Source organism: Oculina patagonica, chromosome 12 (assembly GCF_052425735.1).
Source record: "Oculina patagonica isolate OP01 chromosome 12, crgOcupat, whole genome shotgun sequence".
Taxonomy (NCBI): Eukaryota; Metazoa; Cnidaria; class Anthozoa; order Scleractinia; family Oculinidae; genus Oculina; species Oculina patagonica.
Window position 1 is genome coordinate 19,309,083 of NC_135769.1, and position 23,731 is coordinate 19,332,813.

The following is a 23,731-nucleotide window of genomic DNA, read 5'->3' on the forward strand; positions in this document are numbered from 1 at the left end:
ACTTACCAACACGTAGCAGAAACTAGATAGTATTTTAATACTATCCAGTTTCTGTTTATCGGTTTTAAAACCCGATAGATCTTTTTGCTGAACTACACGTTTTCCTGGAATTGACCCTGAAAAAATAAAATATTCATTACTGCTCTTTACTGATGTCCAAGTACGTGCCTTGTGGTGTTGCTTCTAAGAATCTGATGCTAATCCTCTATGATGATTTTGCTACCTTATTCTCATTTATTTTCGGTGTATTAATTTTCGTTTTTGGTTTTTTTTTATGGGATTTTTTCCGATTATAGGGACGCGAATTTTATAATAGAAAATATATTATAGTTAATATATAAAAAAAAAATAAATTTTTTTTTTTTTTTTTTTTTTTTTTTTTTTTTTTTTTTTTTTTTTTTTTTTTTTTTTTTTTTTTTTTTTCTTTTTTTTTTTTTTTTTTTTTTTTTTTTTTTTTTTTTTTTTTTTTTTTTTTTTTTTTTTTTTTTTTTTTTTTTTTTTTTTTTTTTTTTTTTTTTTTTTTTTTTTTTTTTTTTTTTTAATAAGTATTTTGTCTATTTTCGTAAGTTCTCGCCTTGACTAGTTATTAATAATGTACGAAGAAGTTAGTTGTTGATTAGTCTTGATAATTAGAGAGCTGCGTAACTTGGTTTATCTCACCTGATGTGATCTGCGTAAGACGATTAGTTAGCTACAAGATTTTCTCAGTTGTGGTCTACATTTGTTTTAATTTATCAACTCTAACAGATAATTGCTGGGTTAGTCCCATTTTGTTTATAGCTGCTTGTGGTTAAGCGAGTTTAACAGATAAAAGGAAGGAAGACATAATTGACCGATGTTCTTTGTACAACCTTGTCAGTCCTTCTCACTCCAGGAGGCACGAAGAAGAGAGACCCTGGGAACGAGATAGCGGACAGGCCGAGCCCCGCCGGCCGAGCGCAGAAAGCGCGCAGGCTAGGAACGAGATCGAAAGGTTCTTTATATTGCATCTAATTCTCGTCCCCAGAGCTTCTTGTCGCTCAGCCGGCGGAGCCTGTGCACGAGAAACAAGTGGCTCGGGGGACACGTGATTTGATTGGCTGAAATTTTCATAAAAGAAACAGCCAATCAAATGAACCATTTAAATCAAAACAGTTCATTTGATTGGCTATATTTGAAACTCCCTTTTCTTTCAAGCGGCTCTTGGGATCGAGAATATTTATATTGAAGAAGTATCGACGCCGTGAAGTTACATAAATATACTGAAAAAGGTTTCTGCATTATCAAGTTCTCTATAGCTACGGTCTTGGACTAACTAGACTGGCAAACAAATTTTGAAACAGAAAGAACTTTGAATAATTCATCCCGTATCATGGGCCTCCTGCCGAGTTATAATAGCCTAAAACCTAAACAAGCTATATTTCAATCAATGTTCTAATTGAACACCACATTCAAGCTGTGTCGCATAATGAATTATTTCGTTCTTCATTGAGATATTGATCTCGCCTAGTTACTTTAACCGTGGAAAGCACTTGGGAGTAAAGACTACTGAATGCAGAAAGGAACGTCGAAAATCATGAGACGAACTTTATGCATCCATCTTTCATTTCTTTTATTCTGGGAGCTAGTAACTTCGGCTCAGAATTTGACTGGAACTTCGAACCCAGGTCGACTATCTTGTTTACGATACGGAAAGTTCGAACAACCACAGAAAGGTAATTTTGTGGATCGCTTAATTAATTTGAGCACTTTTTTAAATGAAAAATCTTATAATGCCGGTAAAGTTGGAATTTTTTTATACTTTTTAAAATTAAGGTTCAAACAAGTTTGTGTAGAAAAGGAAAAAAGTGAGAAACCTGTCTCAGTTTAAAAACGAAGCCAATTTGATACAAATGACACTAGACTGGCGAGGACATATTTCTAAGCTGGAAAAATGTAATAACTAGAACAAAGTGCCAGGAAAAGAAATCGCAACCATCTTGAAAACTAGTTATGATGCGCGTTTTGTGACTTTTGTTAAGAAAAGAGTAGGCAAACTTCAAGTTACCGGTTTGTCATTAACTGCGCGCAGCAATAAACAGGTGAAATCAGATACAGGGTGGTAGCTAGCAACTCCCGTAACATAGGGGGACCGTCGGACTGGGGGGGGAGACCATGCCCAAAAAATGGAAGCGAAACGCCAATATGGACAACACGGTGACACCTTCCCGCTAGGAAATGAAGTCCCGCGCCCGAGAGGCCCGATTCAAAAGAAAAAAAAGGGAGGCACATGTCTCCCCACTAAGTGTACAGAATCGACTGTTGAGCGCCGACACCATGAGTGAGCCCTGTCGGTGAGGCGGGGCCGCGCCGCGGACGACGAGGAGGACGGGGGAGAGGCAGAGAGAGGACCACGCGCCACGTGCGTTGACCGCCCGGGCGCAGCGCCGGGCACTGGGGGGGCGCAGCCCCCCCGCCCCCGCCTCGTACGCCTATGCCCGTAAAATAACCAAAAAAACTTAAATAGATTAACTGAAAGGAACTGTGTCACGGATTTTAGCCAAATTTAATTCTTCTTATTGTAACCACGCGTCTCATAAGGAAATTAGCTTCTTTATTTTAGTTAGATAGTTGACGGGAAAAGTTTACCAAAAAAAGACGAAAATGGCCACCAAATTGAGTGAAATAAGAAACACTACAAAAACAGCGCAGGAACACTGCAATAACACAGCAAAACAAAAAAGGACTGGGGGAAGACAGATTACGATCTAGGTTTTGCAAAACTGTTGTGGCCACCAAATTGAGTGAAATAAGAAACACTTACAAAAACAGTGAAGGAACACTGCAATAACACAGCAAATATATAAAAAGGTATTGTTGGGGGAAGACAGATTACGATCTAGGTTTTTGCAAAACTGTTGGGCTGAACAGTTTTCAAAGTTAATGTCGTTTGTTTTCGACTCTTAATTATAACGCCCGTGAGACATACATGGTTTTGTCATTTGAATCAATCGAAGTAATCCATTTGCCAATATTTAGTTTCATAGCGAGTGTTTTGCAAAAAGTATAAAATAGACTAAACTAAGCTGTGACACAGTCCCTTTACATGCAATAAAAGGAAAACAAACACAAACACACAGGACAGGTGATCAAAGAAACTGCTGTTGTTTTTAGCTGAAATGAACTAATGAAAAATTTATTTTTGTCGTGTTATTAGCGTGTGTTGTGCCACAGTTTTCAATTAACTCTTTATTTTTGTAAGCACATTGCTAATATAATACTTAGCCCCCTATCCCCTTCGCCCTCTCCCCCTTCCCCACCCCCTCTTACGCGTCCTGGATCCAGCCTTTTAGATAATGAGGCACCCAGTAAAGTCACATCCTCTGATTTTCTCGCACTCTATCAATTTCATTACCACACGTAACTTCAAGGGATACCGCTTTAATGCCCCTCCCGGGGGTACTTGGGATTTCAGGTGAAGGGGATGATCGAAGAATTTTTTTGGGTTTAAAATCTTTGATTCCGGGAATTTTTTGGGCAGGAAAATGTGGCAAGTATTTTTCTGGGGTTGCTTGATTTAAAAACAATTTAAAGGTTCGTAGTAGTGTCTTGGCTCCGTAGTTCTGCAAATAAAGTACAAAAAAACGTGTTTCTAATGATTGCTTTGAGTTATATCATTTCCGGCCGCTTTCTGGAAATTTAAGGGGTCAGAAATTTGGCATGGGGTTTTTGGAAGTTAATTTTTGGTCCAGGGATTTTTTTGAGTTTTGTTGAAAGCACTGGTTTTTTTTTTTTTTTTTTTTTGGGGGGGGGGGGGGTCTTGATTTTTGCCCCCATTCGATTATCCCCGTCACTTAAAATCCCGAGTACCCGCAGGGGTTTAATGCTGATGGTTTTCAAGAGATGATTTATTGTTGTCCGTTCTTGTAACATAATTCAACTTGACCATAGCTCACCAACTCCTTCCGTTATTCAGGTTACGCTCTGGTAAATCACGTGATCGCTACGTATACCATGACGTGCCCATTAGACTGCACGATGGAATGCCTGAGTGACGGACGCTGTCAATCATTTAACTGCGCTGACTCAGGGGACAAGTGTGAAATAAACGACCAATCAAAGGAAACAAGTCCGAACGACTTTGGACCGAGGCCAGGCTTTACTTACTACGGCCCAACAACACAGACGGTAAGTCATTGGGTGCTTAGTTCGAAATTTTAAAGGGACCGTGTCACGGCTTAGTTAAGTTTATTTTTTTTTTAAGTTTTGCCAAATACCTGCAACGAAACCAATTTTTGCGAGGAAATTACTCCTATGGAAGGAAGTAATGAAGTGACAAAACCATAGCTTCATTGCAACCAAATGTGTCTCCCGGGCGTTACAAATTAAAGTCACAAGCAAACGAGTCTAACTTTGAAAACTGTTTAGCCCAACAATAATTCAAAAACCCATATTGCAATCCGTTTCAATCTTCGTCGCTTTTGGCCATCCGTACCTTCTTTTGTATTTGCTGTGTTACTGAAATATTCCTTCAACGTTTTAAGAGGCTATCTTTATATTTCACCGAAGAACTCGATGGTCATTTCTGATGCCTGAATTTGGCTAAAATCTATGATACAGTACCTTTAATTCTCCCTTCTTGTTGGCATCCATTTCCTATAATTCACGTTATGAGAATTTGGTGGTACAGCAACGCAAAATGTTGATGCCTAGTCACTGGTTATAACTGATTAAAATCTATATTCTTATCACCTGTTTCAGTCATCAAGTGTTGATATTGTGTGGAGTAATTGCTTGCAGGATGGGCGATTTTTGCGTGGACCTCGGAGTGCTGGCTAGGAAGAATTAGACTTTTATCTTTTTATTATAAAAGGGGTTAAAGCCAAGGAAAAACAAATACAATAGAACCCCGGTAACTCGAATTAAAATTTCCACTCTTATCATAAGAATTAATTTGCACTGTATACTGTAGTGCTAAAAAATCATGCAGCAAACTATCAATTACTAACTTGGGAAATTAAATATTCAATCGACCCCGAATTAACTTGAAACCCCGCTAACTAGAACTGTTTTTCTTTTCCCTTCAGAGTTCGAGTTATTGGGGTTCTACTGTAGAATGAATTAAAACTCCGCCTACTAAAATCAACCTCTAAAACATTGTGGGACGCCCATTACCTCTCGGAACGAGACATGCCTATGCATCTTAAAACAGGTGACAACAATTCCCCTAGCACTGCACACCGTCCCAACCTTCTCTGAACGTCTCTCTTTTTTCTGGTAGGGAGGTACTGGACCTGGTTGTGCCTTTGTGACATGTCAGAATGGTGGAACATGTTTTGATTCATGCTGGAATCCCCGGATGTTCACGTGTGCCTGCACAAAAGACTACACAGGAGTTTATTGCGAAAGGCATGGTAAGTAATGTATAGTTGGTACACCTCGGCCTTTAGGTCCGTTATAAGGATGTCTTTATGATAGTTTTGTATGTGAAGATATCAGTATCGATGAGGTTATAGGGAACGTGTCCATATTTGGTAGAAACATCGTTTGCCTCCTCAGGAATCATCGGAAAATGATCGGAAATTTACGCAAGATCTCGGAACAACAATATTCGGAAATTACGGAGAATCATAGGAAAAGTTTTTTTAAACGGGAGGGCTCCGCCTCAAGGTCCAATTCATATACTTTTGTTGACAGAAAAGGTACCCCTTTTACATACCTTCCACAGACAATGGTACCCCTGTCACATAGAAATGCAAAGCTACAGAAGGAATAATACATCTCTTTTCTTAATTTTTCACTAGAACAACCCCTTCCGAATACTTAAATGAATCTACTGTTCGCTGGGTCTGGTCGAGATCTTTTGAACAGCCCTTTTAAATACCCTAATGATAGTTTTCCCTACCCTATTGTATACCCCAACTCGTGAAATTCCTACCCTTTTATATACCTACAACCTGAAAATGGTACCCCTATCGGGCGGAGCCTTCCCGTGCAGTGCACTAGGGAGTACCCCCGGGTGTTTGTGGCATCAAAGAATTAAAAAAAACTACGGTATGTCACCGTAGGTTGTTTTTTTTTTCCTTCAATTTATCGCTTATTCAATACTTCTTTGCCCTACAGTGAAGAGCTGTCTTGAACATAAAAGCCTGGGAGCAGGTCAGGACGGGATCTATAATATCGACCCTGACGGGCAGGGAATCATACGCGTGTTTTGTGACCAGACCACAGACGGTGGCGGATGGATTGTCATTCAGAGGCGCATCGCTCCGTACAGTGGAAATTTTGAAAAATGGTGGGACCGCTACCGAATTGGTTTTGGAAGCTTGTCTGGTGAATTCTGGCTCGGGAACGACAACTTGCACCGAATCGCTCCTTCAGATAAGGTACTTCGTGTAGACATACACAGAACCGACGGCCAAAAAGGATACGCCAAGTTTGGCGGGTTTCAAGTCGCAAACGCAGCGGAAAAGTTCCAGTGGAATATGAATTCATTCGAGGGGAACATTCCAAATGCAATTTATGGAAATTCGGATCCTAAAGAAAATATACGGGGAATGAAATTTTCCACTCCAAATATGGACAATGATAACAACCCGAACGGCAAATGTCTGGGTTACGCTGGATGGTGGGCCAACAATTGTGTAATGGCAAACTTTAATGCGAGGAGCGGACCAGTTTGGAAGCCCTGGTCTCAAGAAAGCTCCATTACTTTTACCGAGATGAAAGTAAGGGAAAACTGACAGCAACCTCTTGGGGTTTTTCATTAGCTTATGGAACAGAACCTTAGAACCGTGGACGAGATTTTACCAACGACAGATTAGTGACGGAAATGCCCCCAAAAGTACCCTAGGTGCAAGATACTCTTCATGTGCGGTTTTCCGGTTCCGGTTCATGTATTTTTTTAGGGGCGGGGGCGGGGGGTTGGGCAATTTTTCTGGGCAGGATACTTTTTTCACCTTCAGGTTGCGTAGGATATTTTTTTAAAAATATTTCTTTTTTTCCTCATGGCTCGGCCTTTTTTTCAGCCGTTTCTCTTGTGCAGGAATTGTTTTTGGAAATTGCCCACCCCCCCCCCCCCCCTCAAAAAATAATTACCCGTCCCTAAAAGATATCACTCAGATGATTTACAACAAGCTGCACTAAATTGACTGATGCCAGTTAATGTCTGATCGATGATCCTTTGTTCCAGTACATTGCACTGGTCTTTTTTGTCTCACTCAACAAGTCTTATCCTCTGTTTCAAGTTATAGGACAATGACTGATTCCTTTGAATCTTTATTCAAATCATTCTTTTATTGTCTTATATGTAAGCTGGACCCTACGACATATACTGTACAGTATACGGTCCCCCTCTCCCCCCCTCCCCGCCGGGTACAAGACCCTCCGAAACTAACGATAGGAAAATCAAATTGGAAACCGCTACCCTCGTCCCCAGGCGCCGATCGGCCGGTCGGTTGAGGCGGTAAGGCGGGAAAACAGGGAGCGCGGGGGGATTTAGCGTCCCACAACATCATAGTGAACCACACAGTATCAATCCCATAACGCAAAGCGCACCGCGCACTATCAATCCCATAAGGAAAAGGGCACCGCGCACGACCAAGGAGGAGGACGCCTAGGGACGAGGCAGAGGGAGGCTGATACAAAAGTTACAGAGGTCTTTACTTTGAAAAATAAATTGTAAATCATCAAAGTGACACTGGACAGCCAAGAGCCGCGCACCATAAAGAAATTATTACAGTAGTCAATTTCATTTCTTGAGGGTGGTAAAGGGTATTTTCGTGATTCGTAAATAGTTTTCTATTTTTCCCGTGAAATGAGAAATTGCCAGAGTTCTCTTCCCTCGCGAATCGTGATTTCGTTTTTAGCCGTGAACCCTGACTTTTCCGATAAATGAGAAATAAATGATCGATACGATTCGATTCGACGTGGCTTTCATTTTATTGCGGGCGCAGAACAAGGAGCGGTTAGATAGTGACGATGCCATAAAAGGCAATACTTTAGACGTCATGTTTTAAAATCTCACAAGTTATAAAAAAGATAGTGTGAAAACGACCTTTTGTCGTGAAACGTGAAGTGCCTATTTCGCCTATTTCATTTTCCGTGAATTGTGAAAGGACCTTTTTTCTGCCTTTCGTGAAACTTGACCCAGACCACCCCTTTCCACCCTCTTTCTTGACAGTAAGTCTTGCTCATTCGACTTGCTTTGAAAACGTGCCCTAACACCAAAACACAATTGTCACGGGAAACATACTCATACCCACAAAAATAAGTAGTTTTTCTGTGTAATATTTACTAGGTCAGCTTAGGTCGAATAAAGATTCCGACTGGTTTCTTTGCTTGTCAGATCGGAAATCAGCGTTATCTTTCAGGAAATGCAGAATTGCATTAATTTTATAAAATATGCTCTGTTGTTTGAACAGTAAGCCTATGTTGATCTGAACTAGAATGCACTTCGGATCATATTGGATTTAAACGCAAGCTATAGTAAAAGACATTGCAATTGTCTGTAACGTGTTATTATTGTTAAACTCGTAATTAACGTTAAAGGAATTTCTCTTCAAGTCACAGGAACAGTTAAAGGTCTTGATAGTTGTATTTTTTAAGTACAGGTAATTTATCTATATTCAGATTGCTGTAAAATGGCAAGGTAGCGCATTTACAAGTAACATCATTATTTACCGTCACCTTGAACAATACCCTGGTACGGTCATAAGTGAAAGCAATTTCCTTTCCAGATATCATTATCGATTGAAGTCAATTTGATTTATTTTGCTGTACAACTTACTCAAACTTGCAGTTTTACCCACCATTAACTATATCGCACCATAAGCGTGTATAAGCACATATGCACTGTACAACTTTCAATTTACCACAATTTATCTCGATTTAGCTTAGATACCTACTACGACTTTTAATCAACGAACAATAAAGACGACGAGAGAATTCTCGAGAATCAGCGAGTCCTTGCTGTTATGCTGTCCGACTAACAAAAGGCGACGATTTTGTATACAGCTAATTCGAGAAAGGTTGTCGGAAAAAGGCACAAAAGTGCACGCAACAAGACCAAAAGGTAGTATGGGTATAAGTAGAGAGCTGCAGCATGTGCTGAATACTAATAAGATGGCGCAATCATGCCCCTTGACAAACGCGAATTTACATGTTTTCTTTCTCTTCAGACACGTGGAAACAAGGTACTTTTGGCCATGCTGAATTTTAGGAGAATTTTCAAAACGCAAAGACATGCGACAGAAAAAGTAAAGGTACAGAAAAGCCCCCAGGTCTCCTGAGAGGAAAAACAAAATCTTCACGTGCCGAATACAAACTTGTACATTTCCTCTAGGCCAATATGCAAAATTCAAGTGAATATCCAGACCACCTTTCGGTCTTGTCGCGTGCACTTTTGCGCTTTTTTTCCGACATCCTTTCTCGAATTAGCTGTATACCTCTGACATCAATTGACGAGTGCCGTGCAGCAAGCCTGTGCTCTGCCAAGCTCCCTCCCCCCCAGCCCACCCCAATCAGATCCGTCCGACCGTTTACAGCACCCAAGCTGAAAGTCCATATCCGTCCCTCAGACGCACAGTAACGTTAAAAGATTCGACCGCAAGTTTTTGGCGAAATATTAAGAAAAAGATATATCCCAGGGATATTTCTTCAACTCTTGTCCAGCAAAACATTCGAAGAAGTTGAGTTGATCTAGGATATCATGATGCTATTTCGTGATTGCAAAAGTATAATTTCTATAAGACTCCCTTTCTTTTCCACCCTCGGGGAGAAGGGCGAAATTAGTTTCACTAAAATTTCTAGTTAAAACGAGAACGGAGATTATACATATTCCCACTATGAATTCACCACGACCCAGCCACTTGTTTAGGTCACGAATTTTCTGGGCTATTCTAGCGCATTTTGTAACTATTTGGGGTTGGTTTCACAAGAGGTGTTAATCACGGCTTCATTCTCACATCTTTTCTGGCCCTCCCCTCCCCCATCCAATGGCCGATCTCTCCATGGCGCGTGCCTGCAGGGAATCACGGTAGTTGATTCATCGTTGCTTAGTCTCGCGCACGGTTTGATGAATACAACTACCATGATTCCCTGCAGGCGCGCGCCAGAGGGAAGAAGACACTAGGTGACAGAGCTTTTTCGGCTGCTGCTCCAACGCTCTGGAATAAATTGCCGAGCGAAATAAGACACGAGGAGAATTTTAACCTTTTTAAATCAAAACTGAAGACATTTTTATTTAGGAAAGCGTATAAGTAAGATCATTTTAATATCTATTAATTATATTTTTAGGCTTTTTAATCTCTTTTTAGTCATATGTACGTTATTGTAAATAGCTAGTTTTTAAAACTCTTATATTCTTAGTATTTTTTTATTTATTTATTTATTTATTTTATTTTTTATTATTTTTTTTTTAATTTTTTAATTTGTTTTTCTTCTATATATTTGTAAGGCGCATTTGGTCATATTTACATGTTAATTTGCGCCTTAGAAATCTTAAATATTATTTATTATTATTATTATTATTATTATTATTATTATTATTCCGGGGGGGGGGGGAATCGGGCATTGACTGCGAGCAGTTACCAAGCGAAAAACGCGTGACAAAAAATGGCCGCGCCTGGGGGACTGGAATACCATAACGCAAATCAGGTTGGAAAAGTGTAACTACGGTAACACCAAAACCAATACGTTCCCACCCGGCCAATCACACCAACCAGAAAGAAAGCAGCGAAACAATCAGAAGTCGAAGCAAAAAACGTGCCTGGTGCCAAGAGCGGGAAAATGTGCGATGGCCAAGATACGATTGGCTTCGGTTCAGCTCCTGATGTTTAGAGCTGGTTGCACTATTTTTTTTTTTTTTTTAAGGTTCGCGCTAATTGTTTATGCGCATTCTTACTGCGCACGTAATTCATGTTGCAACGTCACGCCACGTCATGCACGAGCGCCCGCGCTGAAGAAATTTTCTAAGCACATATAGGGCTGGTAGTCGTCGCGTGAACTTTGCTTGCAATTAACTCTCTTTGATGGTCGGTGACCCTCACATTTTTTTGAACGGATCTCTTTTGTTGACGATTATCTACGTTTTGCGTAAAAATGAAAAAAATCTATCGATTAAAAGTTCGGATTTTTTTGGTCCCACGTACGTTCGAATGCCTTTTTTTGAGCTTTTCGTTTTGCTGTACGACGATTTCAAATAACGCTTTCAGGGTTAAGTCTTACGAAAAGTTGGCAACACTAGAAGTTTTTTAAGCAACAGACCCACTTCTACAAAATATGACTAAGATCATTTGCCTCTTATTTCTCATCTTCAATATTTTTAACTATAAATGCTGTAAACCATGTTGAACTGCGTTCACCAATTTTTCAGAATCAAGGTAGTTTTCCACACGCTTTATCTGTGAAACGAAGTCGGTGACCCCCACTTTTTTTTTGCATTTCCGACACAAGTAACTAATTATCTGAAGCTATCTGACTGCTGTAAAATTTTTAAAAAAATCTATCGATTAGAAAATTTTCGCGCGAACGTCCTTAAACACATTTTTTTGTCGCATTGGAGGGAGGTGTGTCCGTTTTAGCGAGAGACTTAAAACTGTGAAGCCTAAAATAGATTATTTTTATTTCACTACGAAACAAGGTACAAAACAAAAACGAATACAAAGACAAAAACAGCGGAACGAGGTCAAGAACTATTGGTCGCTTTGAACACTTTCCGAGGAATTCTTTAATAACTATCTGCAAACAAAAATGTCAAAACAGCAACCAACATTGTAAAAAAACTGGCAACGTATGTATCCCTCTTGTAATAAAATACTTTTTGTGTATCATTCAGCTTGCGATCTGTTCCTCCACTGTTGAATAAGACTGCTTTATTTTTGCAAAGCGGCACATATTTAGTGTTTCTTGTCTTATGGAGGACACAGTCATTAGCGCGGTGAGCGTGGAATCCCAGAAGATTCAACACATGTAGTTCAGTTTTGCAGTAACCACCGGAGACAGTCGTTTGCTTAAGCCGTCTTGAAGTGTCATCCCTGGTTCGCTGACGATTTATTTCAGCGTGATAGTGCAGGGGTCACTGAATGGTCCAAGGCGTCCCAATTCGTCCGTCGCACGCACCGCGAAGTGATACTTATTGCCGGGTAAGAACTGAGTTAGCGTGCAGGCCATAGGAAGAGGAAGCGCTTTGACGACTCCGATTTTCTTCCACTGGTGAGGATTCTCCGTCGTGCCTCCATCCTGCAGCGCAAACAACTGATAGTTCATCACGGGTGCGTGTTTCTCCTCCAGAGGCATGTTCCACGACAAAACGATGCCACTCGTCACCACAGCTATGGAGACGCTGGGTTTTGGAGGGGGTTCTTTGGCGTGCACCGTTGGAGAGGCGATAGGTGGGGGCTGTACTGCACCTGGTGGTAGACCTGATTGGGCCGGCTGCTGGGGTCTTAACGGTACCTGTGTAAAACCAGGTTGAGGAGGGACAGAAGGTTGAGCGGGGGCTTGTCTCTGAGGACCGGCCACTTGTTGGTAATGCACCATACCGGGTTGTTGTGGTTGGGCGGGTCCATGTGGGTTGATGGCGTGGGGAGGAGACTGCATTTGCACTGGTGCACTTGGTCGTATTGGGACAGGATGGTGTGGTCGCGGAGCAGGCTGTTGTTCTGAGCGAAGAGGCTGTTGGAGCATGTGCTGTGGCGGAGACCTCTGAACGGGAGATTGCGGATATACAGGGGGTCTGGGGCCAGGTGAGATCTGACGGGGGCCACCCTGGGGAATTTGGGGTCTTTGAGGTCTCATCTGTGGAGCCACAGAGAATCTCGGTCCTGGCTGCCCGTTTTGATAGACGTTCTGTGCACTGTATCCATAGGATGGCTGCTCTTGCGGAACCCGCACTGAGGGAGAACTTGATGAAGTCTGCGGGTGAACTGTCACTGTAGGTAGCGGCCGGCTGGATGCTGGGGCAACGTTCCTTGGTCCAGGAAGGCTGGTAACGGGACCCTGCATTCTCATCATCGGCCTCGGAGGTTGAACAGCTGGCGGGGCAGTCCTTACACCATTAAACCGAGGATGAGACGAGGAGGAGAAATTCGGTGTTGGAGCAGCAGCCCTAAGCTGGCTCGGTGCTGGTCTCGCCGCAGGTCCGGGATCGTAATTAGGAACGTAAGTCACGCCTGACGCAACAGATGCCTGTGGGCGAGGTGAGATGTTGGACGTATCTGGATAGCGGGGACGCGGAGGCTCGGGCTGTTGCCGCTGAGGCGCTGGACGGAAGTTAACGGGAGGGGATTGCGACATATTTTCAAGACGAGAGGGCACAGTATGGCCCGGTAGGGGTGCTACGGTAGAGGTTAGCCGTGGTGTTGGTGTAGTCATAACATTGACTCCGACCGTAGAGGGCCTGGTGGCTGTTACACTGCTTGGTGGAGACGTCGTCGTTACAGTCTTTGGACGCATGTTGTTTAACTAGAAAACGAAAGGTTCTTATTAGTCAAGGACGAAGCATGTTTGACATATTTCTGCGTTGCTTAAGCAGCGGAATGAATTTTTTTTCAGAAACAATAATAGCACTCGGGAAGTAATAGTACTCAATAAGGAAGTAGAGGGAAACTACAACGGCAAGGCTACGGGAACGTCGCTAAACAAAAGATTTAATGAGCAGTACAATAACTATGCACGAGTGTTGTGAATCATCGTACATTTTTTGCCATCCTCTGCAAAACAACAACGTAAAATGATCAAATTTTACGTTATGGCGAGAACGCGAACCACAACGGCGAATTTTTCGCGTTTCTATTTGGAATTGACCTCTGTCTGAGCATAATTTGTTTAAAGATAGTTTTGATACCGAAAGGAAGACTAAATTGATCTAGATAATCGCGAGATTCTTAAGTAAAATATAAAATCGCTTTTAATCGACGTTGTCCTCGGCTTCGCCGTCACGGGTTGCTTAATCTACATAATATTCGTTACCAACACGGTACACGGTACCGTGTTACACGCAACACGGTACGTCTTTTGGTACCATGTTGACTCGCCCGCGCTACTTGTCGAGTAGCAAACGTAAAAGGGAAAGGCTACATGATATCCTTCTGTTATCGAATACGGATAAACCTTAACACGGTCTGGTACTATTCAGCCGTAACAAAACCCTGATACTTACCCAGTTAGGATCTTGAGTTTGAACTGCTCGCGTTACTCTTTGCTTTGCTTTTTCCTTTTCAGCACTTAAGATGTTTTTCACCGACTCCTCAACTTTCTTGGCGTACTCTTTAAGAGCTTTATTCTCCTTTTCCAGTGAAGCTAATCTGTCCGAAAGTTTGTCGTTCGGACTGTCGTTGCCCATTGAACGCTCGATTTGTGTCATTCTCTCTTCGATCATCTTCTTCAGCATCTGTAAGACACGGCAGTTACATCAAGAGATTGCTTATAGCTCGATTAAAAAAATAGGAAAATAGCGGCTCCTTTCACTGACAGTGTTTAACCATCGTAACTGACATTTGGTGGACTAAGAACAGGTACTCATTTAATATAAACGAATATTTTGAACAGGATTAAACCATTAGTACTTAAGAGTACTTGAGAGTACTGTTATCTTAGGGGTCATTTCGCTTAGTTCGTCGAGCGAGAAGCTTATTACAGTGAGAGGATAACATTTCCGCGCGAAAATTAGAATAACACGATTCCTTTCGCCTTTTTTTCCGCTCCCGCTCGACAAAATTTAGAACTGTTCGTAGTATAATTTTAAATTGTTCTTTCGTTTAGTTCGTCCAGTGAGAAGCTAAAACCAGCCAGAGGAAAACATTTCCGTGTGGAAATTAGAGCGAGACGTTTCCTTTCGCCTTTTTTCGCTCCCGCTCGACGAAACTAAGAAGAGGGACTTTTTATTGTCTAATTTCAAATTGTTCCCCTTTGATGGAAACCAAGAAAACGATTTCCGCCATCTTTACTTTCTGTTTACATAGTACATGTCTCCCCCACTGGCAAGGGTTTATACATATAATCATGATATTCATGGGAGGAGAGGGGAGGGGAGATGAGGACGTGGGATGAAGTGCTATTAATAATTTAACTGCTCCTAGTGTATGTCACACAATTTAATGTCCCGTTCCATTACTTCACAACTTTCATCGTTTAGTAATCTACTGTTTGTGATTTACATTAGGTTTGGTCCCTGCCTGTCTTAGTAACAGCAAAGAAACATCAATTGTAGGAGAGAGTATAGGCAACGGAAACACAAGTGAACAATAATAGAGCGGGAGAGCTTACTTGTCGAAATTCATCTGAATTGAAGTTGAAGTCGCTACTGGTACTTTCTTCAGCGTTCACTCTGGGAGCCACGTCTGATAAAGCCGGCGAATTGCGATCCTTGCTGGAAACATCCACATGATTTTTATTCGCTACTGACGAGTCAATTTCGCCATTAATGTGGGTAGCGTTAACAGTTGAATCCACAGGACGCGTTTGATCGCCTTCTTCCAAAACTTCAACTGAGGAAAAGTCATGGTCTGAAGTTCTCGAGTCTGAACAGACTCCGTTAGAAAGCGTTTTATTTAAAGATTCTTCGAATCGCTCCACAAGTTTAGTACACGCCTTTTGGCGAACACTGGAGTTTGATTCAGTAGTTTCATTAACGGCGGTTGCCGCTTGATTCACCTCGTTTGGTTTACTAGGCCGCGGGGGCGTGGACAACACTTGGAAATCCATTGGTTGAGGTGAATGCGCCGGCGATGAGCCAGCGGATGATATGATAAAGTCAGGACTTTGTGCATTCTTCGGAGTGGTGTTTTTTTCTGGGCTAACTTCTTTCTTGTCTGCTGTGCTGAGGGGTAATTTGCTGCCGTTAGGTTTGGGTGTAGGCAGACGGTTTTTCTGACAGTCTTTTGTAATTTGACGGATTCGCTCAAGAGTGAACGGATTAAACTGTAAATGGGACTGGACCCGACTGGGTGCTGCATTGCTCGATCCAGCAGATGACTCTCCGTTGGTCACGTGGTTTTCTGCTGATGCTAAACAGAAAATGAAACCGTGCAATCAGAGTTCGTGAAATAAACTGTATTCGATCCATATTTACCAGTAAAACTACTAGGTCGTAAAGTGTAATCGTCCGGGTGAGAGTACTTCTGAGAAGAACTGTTGTTGGTGACTGACGTTTCGACAACCTGAGCGGAAGTCATCTTCAGAGTCAAGTGAAAAGTTGTTGTCAGTCGATGTTGTTATAAGTTTTTTAACGACCAGACTTATAACAACATCGACTGACAACAACTTTTCACTTGACTCTGAAGATGACTTCCGCTCAGGTTGTCGAAACGTCAGTCACCAACAACAGTTCTTCTCAGATCTACTCTCACCCGGACGATCATACTTTACGACCTATTGATACTCCTGGGTTCAAACCTTTTACTATAGTAAAACTACTTATGCATCTAGTTTCTCGTACACCCTAAAACTCAATAAAACGTAAACACTCAGTTTTGTCCAGATAAAAATGAAAGGGAAAAAATCAAACTCGAACACTTGCTTCTTCATATGTTAAAGCTTTGATTTCTTAAAAGTGTTAAAAGTTCAACTGAGGCCTTACACTACTGCGTTAAAAAGTTTTAAAAAGTTTTAAGATCCAAGCTTTCGCCGATCTACGGCATCATCAGGGATAATAAGAAATATTCCGCGCGAGGCTTATATACAGATGTAAAATAAAACGTGAGAAAAGCGAAAGAATGTGGGCGGTGAATGTAAATGCTAATTAATAAGATACAAATATAAATAAAAATGAAAATGTGGTCTAACGAGCGAGTGTCAAAGTACAAAGAGTCTCTAGATATGTTAAAATAAGTATTAGAATAACAAGTCCGCGAATTCGCTGCACTCTTCTCGTGAGTTGAGGGTAGGTTTGTAGTTCCGTATGTAAAAAGCTTCAAACAGTCGTAGATTTGCGGGGTCGTTTTCTAGTACAATGGTCTTGATTTCGATGCCTTTGTGAACTTTGTTTTGGCACTTTGAAATGTGTTTCTTCACGGAGGAATTGTCATTGTTCAGGTGTTCTCTTACTCGATCGTGGATAAAGCGTGTAGTGCTCCCGATGTAGTATTGGTTGCAATTGTTACACGTGATTTGGTAAACAGCGTTGCGTAATAAGCACAATTTGGTGTTGGAGACAGGGCAGTTGGCCCTCGTGCACGTCCGTTCCGTGTTGTTCTGAGAGAGAGCTCGTCTAAGCGTGTATGACTTGTGCGCGACCCGTACTGGTATACCCTCTTTCCGGAAAATGTTAGTGATCTTGTAGTTGAGACGTTCGGAGACATATGGGATTTTCAAGTAAGACCATTCTGTGTTGGTAGGTCGAGGGTCTTTTTTATGCTTCTGAGAGTGTTTAGTTTTGTTTATAGTGCTTTCAGGATACCCGTTAAGACGAAGGACGTCGTCGAACATGTTTTGATGTTTGTTGGCGGTCGTTTTTGTGGAACATTTATCGTCGATACGTTTCCGCTCATTACGAATAAAGTTGATCTTTGATTTTTCCGGGATTGCTGATTGGTGATGAACGAATAGTGGTTTCTTTGCTGTTTTTTTGTAGAATTCAAAGGAGCTTTTGCCGTCTTTGGAGATGGTGACATTGAAATCAAGTAGTGATAGAGAGAAGCCATTGGGTGTTGTTTCTGGTTTCTCAATTTCAAATTTCAATTTAGGGTGCAGATTGTTCATTGCATAGTGGAATTGGTCTGCCATTTCCTCGCCAGTTGTCTGGAGATAAATGTCGTCAACATATCTCCGGTAGGGGCTTATAGATAAGTGCGAAGAGAGGGCGATGGTTTCCAGTCGGTCCATGAACAGGATGGCCAGGATGCCTGAGATGTTGGAACCCATAGGCAGACCTTCTTTTTGGCGGTAAACTTGACCATTGAAGGAGAAGTACATGTTGTCTAGCGTGACTGTGAGAAGGTCTGATATGTCTTGTTTGGTGAGGCGGAGTATTGGGGCGTGCATTCTGTCGGTGGCGTTGGTAATGGCTTCTTGTATGGGTATTGAAGTGTACAAGGATACCACATCGAGGCTGCATGGATATGGTAGTGTTTTATTGGTGGTGAAATCGCCGACTTGGATGCACTTGATGAGCTCGAGGCTGTTTTCTAGATGCGCTGGAACGTCCTTCAGCATTGGTTTAAGGGCGTTGGCGAGCAGCCACGAGAGGCGCTGTGTTGGTCCATTGGTGTTAGATACAATGGGTCGTATTTTAATGACTGGACCAGTTTTGTGGGTTTTGATGAGGTGGTAGAACCTGGGGAGGTCAGTGTTTGTGGCGATGAAACTCTTTCGGACAAAAGGGGGAACTGGTTCTCGTGGCTGCTCGCCAACGCCCTTAAACCAATGCTGAAGGACGTTCCAGCGCATCTAGAAAACAGCCTCGAGCTCATCAAGTGCATCCAAGTCGGCGATTTCACCACCAATAAAACACTACCATAAAAAAACCAGTTCCCCCCTTTTGTCCGAAAGAGCTTCATCGCCACAAACACTGACCTCCCCAGGTTCTACCACCTCATCAAAACCCACAAAACTGGTCCAGTCATTAAAATACGACCCATTGTATCTAACACCAATGGACCAACACAGCGCCTATCACTACTTGATTTCAATGTCACCATCTCCAAAGACGGCAAAAGCCCTTGAATTCTACAAAAAAAACAGCAAAGAAACCACTATTCGTTCATCACCAATCAGCAATCCCGGAAAAATCAAAGATCAACTTTATTCGTAATGAGCGGAAACGTATCGACGATAAATGTTCCACAAAAACGACCGCCAACAAACATCAAAACATGTTCGACGACGTCCTTCGTCTTAACGGGTATCCTGAAAGCACTATAAACAAAACTAAACACTCTCAGAAGCATAAAAAAGACCCTCGACCTACCAACACAGAATGGTCTTACTTGAAAATCCCATATGTCTCCGAACGTCTCAACTACAAGATCACCAACATTTTCCGGAAAGAGGGTATACCAGTACGGGTCGCGCACAAGTCATACACGCTTAGACGAGCTCTCTCTCAGAACAACACGGAACGGACGTGCACGAGGGCCAACTGCCCTGTCTCCAACACCAAATTGTGCTTATTACGCAACGCTGTTTACCAAATCACGTGTAACAATTGCAACCAATACTACATCGGGAACACTACACGCTTTATCCACGATGAGTAAGAGAACACCTGAACAATGACAATTCCTCCGTGAAGAAACACATTTCAAAGTGCCAAAACAAAGTTCACAAAGGCATCGAAATCAAGACCATTGTACTAGAAAACGACCCCGCAAATCTACGACTGTTTGAAGCTTTTTACATACGGAACTACAAACCTGCCCTCAACTCACGAGAAGAGTGCAGCGAATTCGCGGACTTGTTATTCTAATACTTATTTTAACATATCTAGAGACTCTTTGTACTTTGACACTCGCTCGTTAGACCACATTTTCATTTTTATTTATATTTGTATCTTATTAATTAGCATTTACATTCACCGCCCACATTCTTTCGCTTTTCTCACGTTTTATTTTACATCTGTATATAAGCCTCGCGCGGAATATTTCTTATTATCCCTGATGATGCCGTAGATCGGCGAAAGCTTGGATCTTAAAACTTTTTAAAACTTTTTAACGCAGTAGTGTAAGGCCTCAGTTGAACTTTTAACACTTTTATTGAACATGCTACTGAAGGACAACATCCAAAGATTATTTTTCTTTGATTTCTTGTGTTTTGCCTAGTTTAAACTTACAAGAGAAAAATCTTAATCAATCCAAATCTCTTTCCTCAACGGAACTGGGGACTCTCAGAAACGTCCGAGAATGCTCATTGAAGAATTCCCTTACGACACAACAAGTTCTTTCAGAAGACGCAAAAAAATAAATCAATCAATATCACAAAAACACACATTGACAAACTGCACTTTGCCACGGATGTTATGATCCGAGTCAAAGTTCTGCCGCCCTGCATGTTAGCAGGTTCTATCCTGGTCCATACACCACGTGCTACAGTTGCGTCTACCTCGTGATCAACACGTGTCGTGTCTCGCAGACAGACAAACGCACCGCGTGATGAATATTCATGCAGACGCGTCGGTGGTTGGAAAATATGGAAAAAGACCGCGGTCGACTGGTCTGGCGATCGATATATTTATTCTGAACATAGCGAAAAACTTTTTTGGATGATAAAATATTTACGGCGTTGAAATTCGCTGCTTTCTTTTATTCATCTTTGTAAGCATTTAAAATAGAGTCACTCGATATTTCCCGCGGTTATAATTAGCAAACTGTAAACAAATAACATTCAAATGAATATATTGAATGATTGATTGGTTAATATTTTGTTTTTTTGTTTACATTCCAAAGATGGTTCTTGAAAACTTCAATATTAGCTAAACAACAAAGCTCCTACTGCGCTTACACAACTGTTATGTTCTAGTAAAGTAAAGTAGTCTAATATTACACTAAAAAAGTTAAAACGCAATTAGTTATAAATTGCAAAAGAATGTTAAAAATAAAATTAGACTGCAAAGTAATTGAAAGATATTCATTCCGTTGCTTGTATAGGCGCTAAACTTGAAATATTTAATATAACGCACTCGTCAAATTATCGAAAGCAACGATGGGTCGGAAGGTAATGCAAATGTTCTAGTAAAGTTATGTTAATACAGAAGTTGTCTAATATTACACTGAAAAAATTAAAACGAAATTAATATTAAATTGCAAAAGATTGTAAAAATAACATTTTATTTCCGCTGTTTTAAGGTATAGACGCTAGACTTGAAATATTTGATATAATGCACTCGTCTGCTAAGATCAAATTACCGAAAGCAACGTTGGGTAATGCAAATTTAAGGACCTGTCTAATAGCTTCTAGACACGGGAGCCATGTTCAGCCAACCGTGGACTTCGTGGGCTGAAAAGTGGGTAGAATAACCTCAGGGCAATCATTTTGATGTTTTATCGTAAAGGTTCTCGAGTTTAATCTGCAGTTTAATCCGCAGTGCGTCGAACAATTCAACGCAGATAGGGGCTATATTGTTTAAACTCAACATCAATGGCTTCGTAATTGTAAACAAACTTTGTACTTATATGTAGTGAAATGGCGTAATTAATTCTCTGTATTATCAATATTGCTGAAGTTTGGAAAGTCTTTTTCCTCTTCAATAAAAAAAATCAATGGCTTCGGATAAAGGTGTTGATTACGAAAGAGCCAGTGTAGGCAGCTTAGTTCGGGAGCAGGGGTCGTATAATCACAGTGCACTTAGTCAACGTAGAAGACTATCTTTTACCAGAGAATGTAGACTTTGTAAGCAATAAAATATCAAAACAGAGAGTTTTTTTAAACACTAAGATTGCAGTTCAATTTAACTGACAAATGTTGTTAAGACTCACTTGAAGGGGTACCTCCAACTTCAAGTTTCCTAAAGATAAAAAGATAAATTACGGTCAAGTCAATGATTAACAGATTGATATAAACGAAAACAGAACAACGAACGTATGGTATCTACAATTACCGGTTACCAGGGCCCAGTTGTTCAAAGGGTGGATAACGCTATCCAACGGATAAATCGCTATCCAGTGGATAAGTGTTAACAAAACATACTGCGCTTTCCATCGGATAGTGATTTATCCGATGGATAGCGTTATCCACCTTTTGAACAACTGGGACCAGGTCCTTACCGCTTTTTCCTCGGTGCTTCTATATCCTCCATAAGTCCATTAGTTTCCAGGCCAAGCCCCCTCGTGTGTTAGAGGTATCACTGTGCAAATAAAAGATAACAGATCAATTTTGTAAAGAATTTACACATTGATTGGAGGATTGAACGGCCCCCTTCAGTTGTTATTTAATAGCTTGTTCTACATTATTTCCCAGTGGTCATGTTGTAAACCACTGTTAGTTAAAAAGTGGCAAGAAAGTTCTTTCCCAATGTTGTGCTACTTGTTATTCAAAGGATTACTACATCGGATTACTACAGCTGTAAGCGAGATAATCTGCTAATTAAATTAGTTTATATAAACTTTGAAGCTGTGACTACTTTTCACTTGTTTATAAAAAGCAAAACAATGCATATGTAACAGAAATTTTTAGTAAAACACAAACTTGAGCAAGGTAGAAAACTAAAGATTACATAAACAAACCATCAACACAGTAGCAAAGAAAGTAAAAAGATTAAAGAACAAATGTTTTGTACATCAACTGTTCTGTGAAAAAGCTAATTTTAAAGCAATAGTTAAAGTATTAGTTAAAGAAAATGTAGAGGAATCTGGGCAAGGCCACATTGAAATTTTATTATGCTTGACTCACAAGTAAACAAGAGTGTTAAAAATTAATTCATATGCAAATACAAGACTGTATCACACAATGGCACAGTCTTATGAAAATCTCAAGTTTTACGTCACGTGGACAAAATTATATTCACCAGTTGTGAAAGGGCAGCAGATTTTCTGCTGCAAATACGAATATTTTGATCCAAATGGTTTTATATAGGGTTGCTTAGTGTGATACATGCATAAAACAATGATTTACACACAAAAACATGTGTAGTTTTAGCATCAGAATGATACCGTGCCAGGGTAATTAAGAAACATCAAATGCCGACGTACATACAATTACCTGTTCTTTACTTAGCCGTCAGATTCGCTACACTTCGCCGGCATTTGCACGCATTTGACGTTTGCTCGTTCAACAGGTACCGAACGCAAGTGTGTAATGTGATTCACGCAATGTCGATGAAATTAAGACCTTCCAATCCAAACGCTTTGAAAAATGCCTTCGACTTCATCTTTGCGAGTGCGAATAAACACGCCGCTTTGTCGCATTCTTATTGGTTTGTTCACTGGGCCGGAAAAACCAATGAGTTATTCATTCACAAGAAGTGAGATTCCCATGGGATCATTTACATCACACAAGCGCCCTTCGACCTGCGAAACAAATATGGCGGCCAGCTAAGTGTCGCGTGAATCAAGTCGACTTTTGATCGAAAAACGGTACTTTAGTGACCCACACTGACTTATAATCTACTCTTTTGCTTTCTTTTCGATTAAAGGACGTCTTTTTCATTCATAACGAACTCTTTAAAGCAACAATGAGCGTAAAAATACCGAGATTTTTTCGTAGACTTCGTCTATGCCCCACTTTTCAAGCGAAAGTTATTGTCCATATGCAAATGAAAGCTTTGCAGCCTTCCCCGTAAGTCAACGGAAGACCGTGCTGTTTAAAATGGTAATAATTAAGACGTATATGTATTCTACTTAATTGCAAAGTCACCTTCCTAAACTAAAACAAGCTCCGCATTCAAAAACATCAACAAAGTCTCAGAGTAAAACATTCATTATGTCATCACACACTTTGTGTAAAACTATACCAACATTTATAAACATAAATTGAACACGAGGTTATCGCGTAGTTAAACAATTCTCGAATTTTAAAGATTTACTTACCTCTCTGCTATAACAACACGAACGTCGAATAGAAGTTACACCTTCAAAAATCTTCGCACGTCAGCTCGCGGAATCATTCTAACTGTCGATATTTGAAGCGATATAAAAGTGTCTCAGAAGACCCGAGTCGATGAGATCTTAATCCTAGAGGTTTGATAATTGCTCAAACTCCAAATACAATATTTTCTCTTTTAAACAGAAGTTTTCGGCAAACAAAATTTCACGCAATATTCACACATTAAAAACCACTGCTCGTATCCCGGTCGACCCGGTCAGCTCGACGAGAAATCGTGGCGCACTTCGCATGCGTCAGA

At 40.9% G+C, this 23,731-nt stretch overlaps 3 protein-coding genes across 4 annotated transcripts; 1 reads left to right on the forward strand and 2 right to left on the reverse strand.

Annotated features, from left to right (window-relative positions):
• The first annotated feature begins 1,510 nt into the window (after window positions 1–1,510).
• LOC144632524 (fibrinogen-like protein A) lies at window positions 1,511–6,848 on the forward strand. Its single transcript, XM_078491190.1, has 4 exons — window positions 1,511–1,694; window positions 3,935–4,146; window positions 5,240–5,372; window positions 6,082–6,848. The coding sequence occupies exons 1-4, from the start codon at window positions 1,532–1,534 to the stop codon at window positions 6,699–6,701; spliced, it is 1,128 nt and encodes a 375-aa protein (XP_078347316.1). The 5' UTR covers window positions 1,511–1,531; the 3' UTR covers window positions 6,702–6,848.
• Window positions 6,849–11,559: 4,711 nt separating this feature from the next.
• Window positions 11,560–23,702, reverse strand: LOC144632520 (uncharacterized). Of its 2 annotated transcripts, none has more exons than XM_078491185.1 (6): window positions 23,418–23,702; window positions 21,657–21,736; window positions 21,369–21,397; window positions 15,226–15,965; window positions 14,120–14,350; window positions 11,560–13,422 (listed from the first exon to the last, which is right to left on the reverse strand). In XM_078491185.1, exons 2-6 carry the CDS (start codon window positions 21,686–21,688, stop codon window positions 12,010–12,012), a joined length of 2,445 nt encoding a protein of 814 aa, XP_078347311.1. In that variant the 5' UTR covers window positions 21,689–21,736; window positions 23,418–23,702; the 3' UTR covers window positions 11,560–12,009. The 2 variants fall into 2 exon arrangements, with proteins under 2 accessions (XP_078347311.1, XP_078347312.1); XM_078491186.1 differs by lacking the exon at window positions 23,418–23,702 and adding an exon at window positions 22,591–22,766.
• Window positions 16,792–18,345, reverse strand: LOC144632141 (uncharacterized). The gene has a single exon (XM_078490742.1). The coding sequence runs from the start codon at window positions 18,343–18,345 to the stop codon at window positions 16,792–16,794; it is 1,554 nt and encodes a 517-aa protein (XP_078346868.1).
• Window positions 23,703–23,731: the final 29 nt, after the last annotated feature.

Bases quoted from the DNA above. Each gene is read 5' to 3' on its own strand.
- LOC144632520 (XM_078491185.1), bottom strand. From the start codon at position 21,688: ATGGAGGATATAGAAGCACCGAGGAAAAAGCG. The intron at 14,351-15,225 runs GTAAGCTCTCCC...CGTGTCTTACAG, and splicing joins ATTCAGATGAATTTCGACAA to ATGCTGAAGAAGATGATCGA. The intron at 13,423-14,119 runs GTAAGTATCAGG...TTCGTTTTCTAG, and splicing joins AAACTCAAGATCCTAACTGG to TTAAACAACATGCGTCCAAA.
- LOC144632524 (XM_078491190.1), top strand. From the start codon at position 1,532: ATGCAGAAAGGAACGTCGAAAATCATGAGACGAACTTTATGCATCCAT. The intron at 4,147-5,239 runs GTAAGTCATTGG...TTTTTCTGGTAG, and splicing joins ACGGCCCAACAACACAGACG to GGAGGTACTGGACCTGGTTG. The intron at 5,373-6,081 runs GTAAGTAATGTA...TTTGCCCTACAG, and splicing joins AGTTTATTGCGAAAGGCATG to TGAAGAGCTGTCTTGAACAT.
- LOC144632141 (XM_078490742.1), bottom strand. From the start codon at position 18,345: ATGCGCTGGAACGTCCTTCAGCATTGGTTTAAGGGCGTTGGCGAGCAG.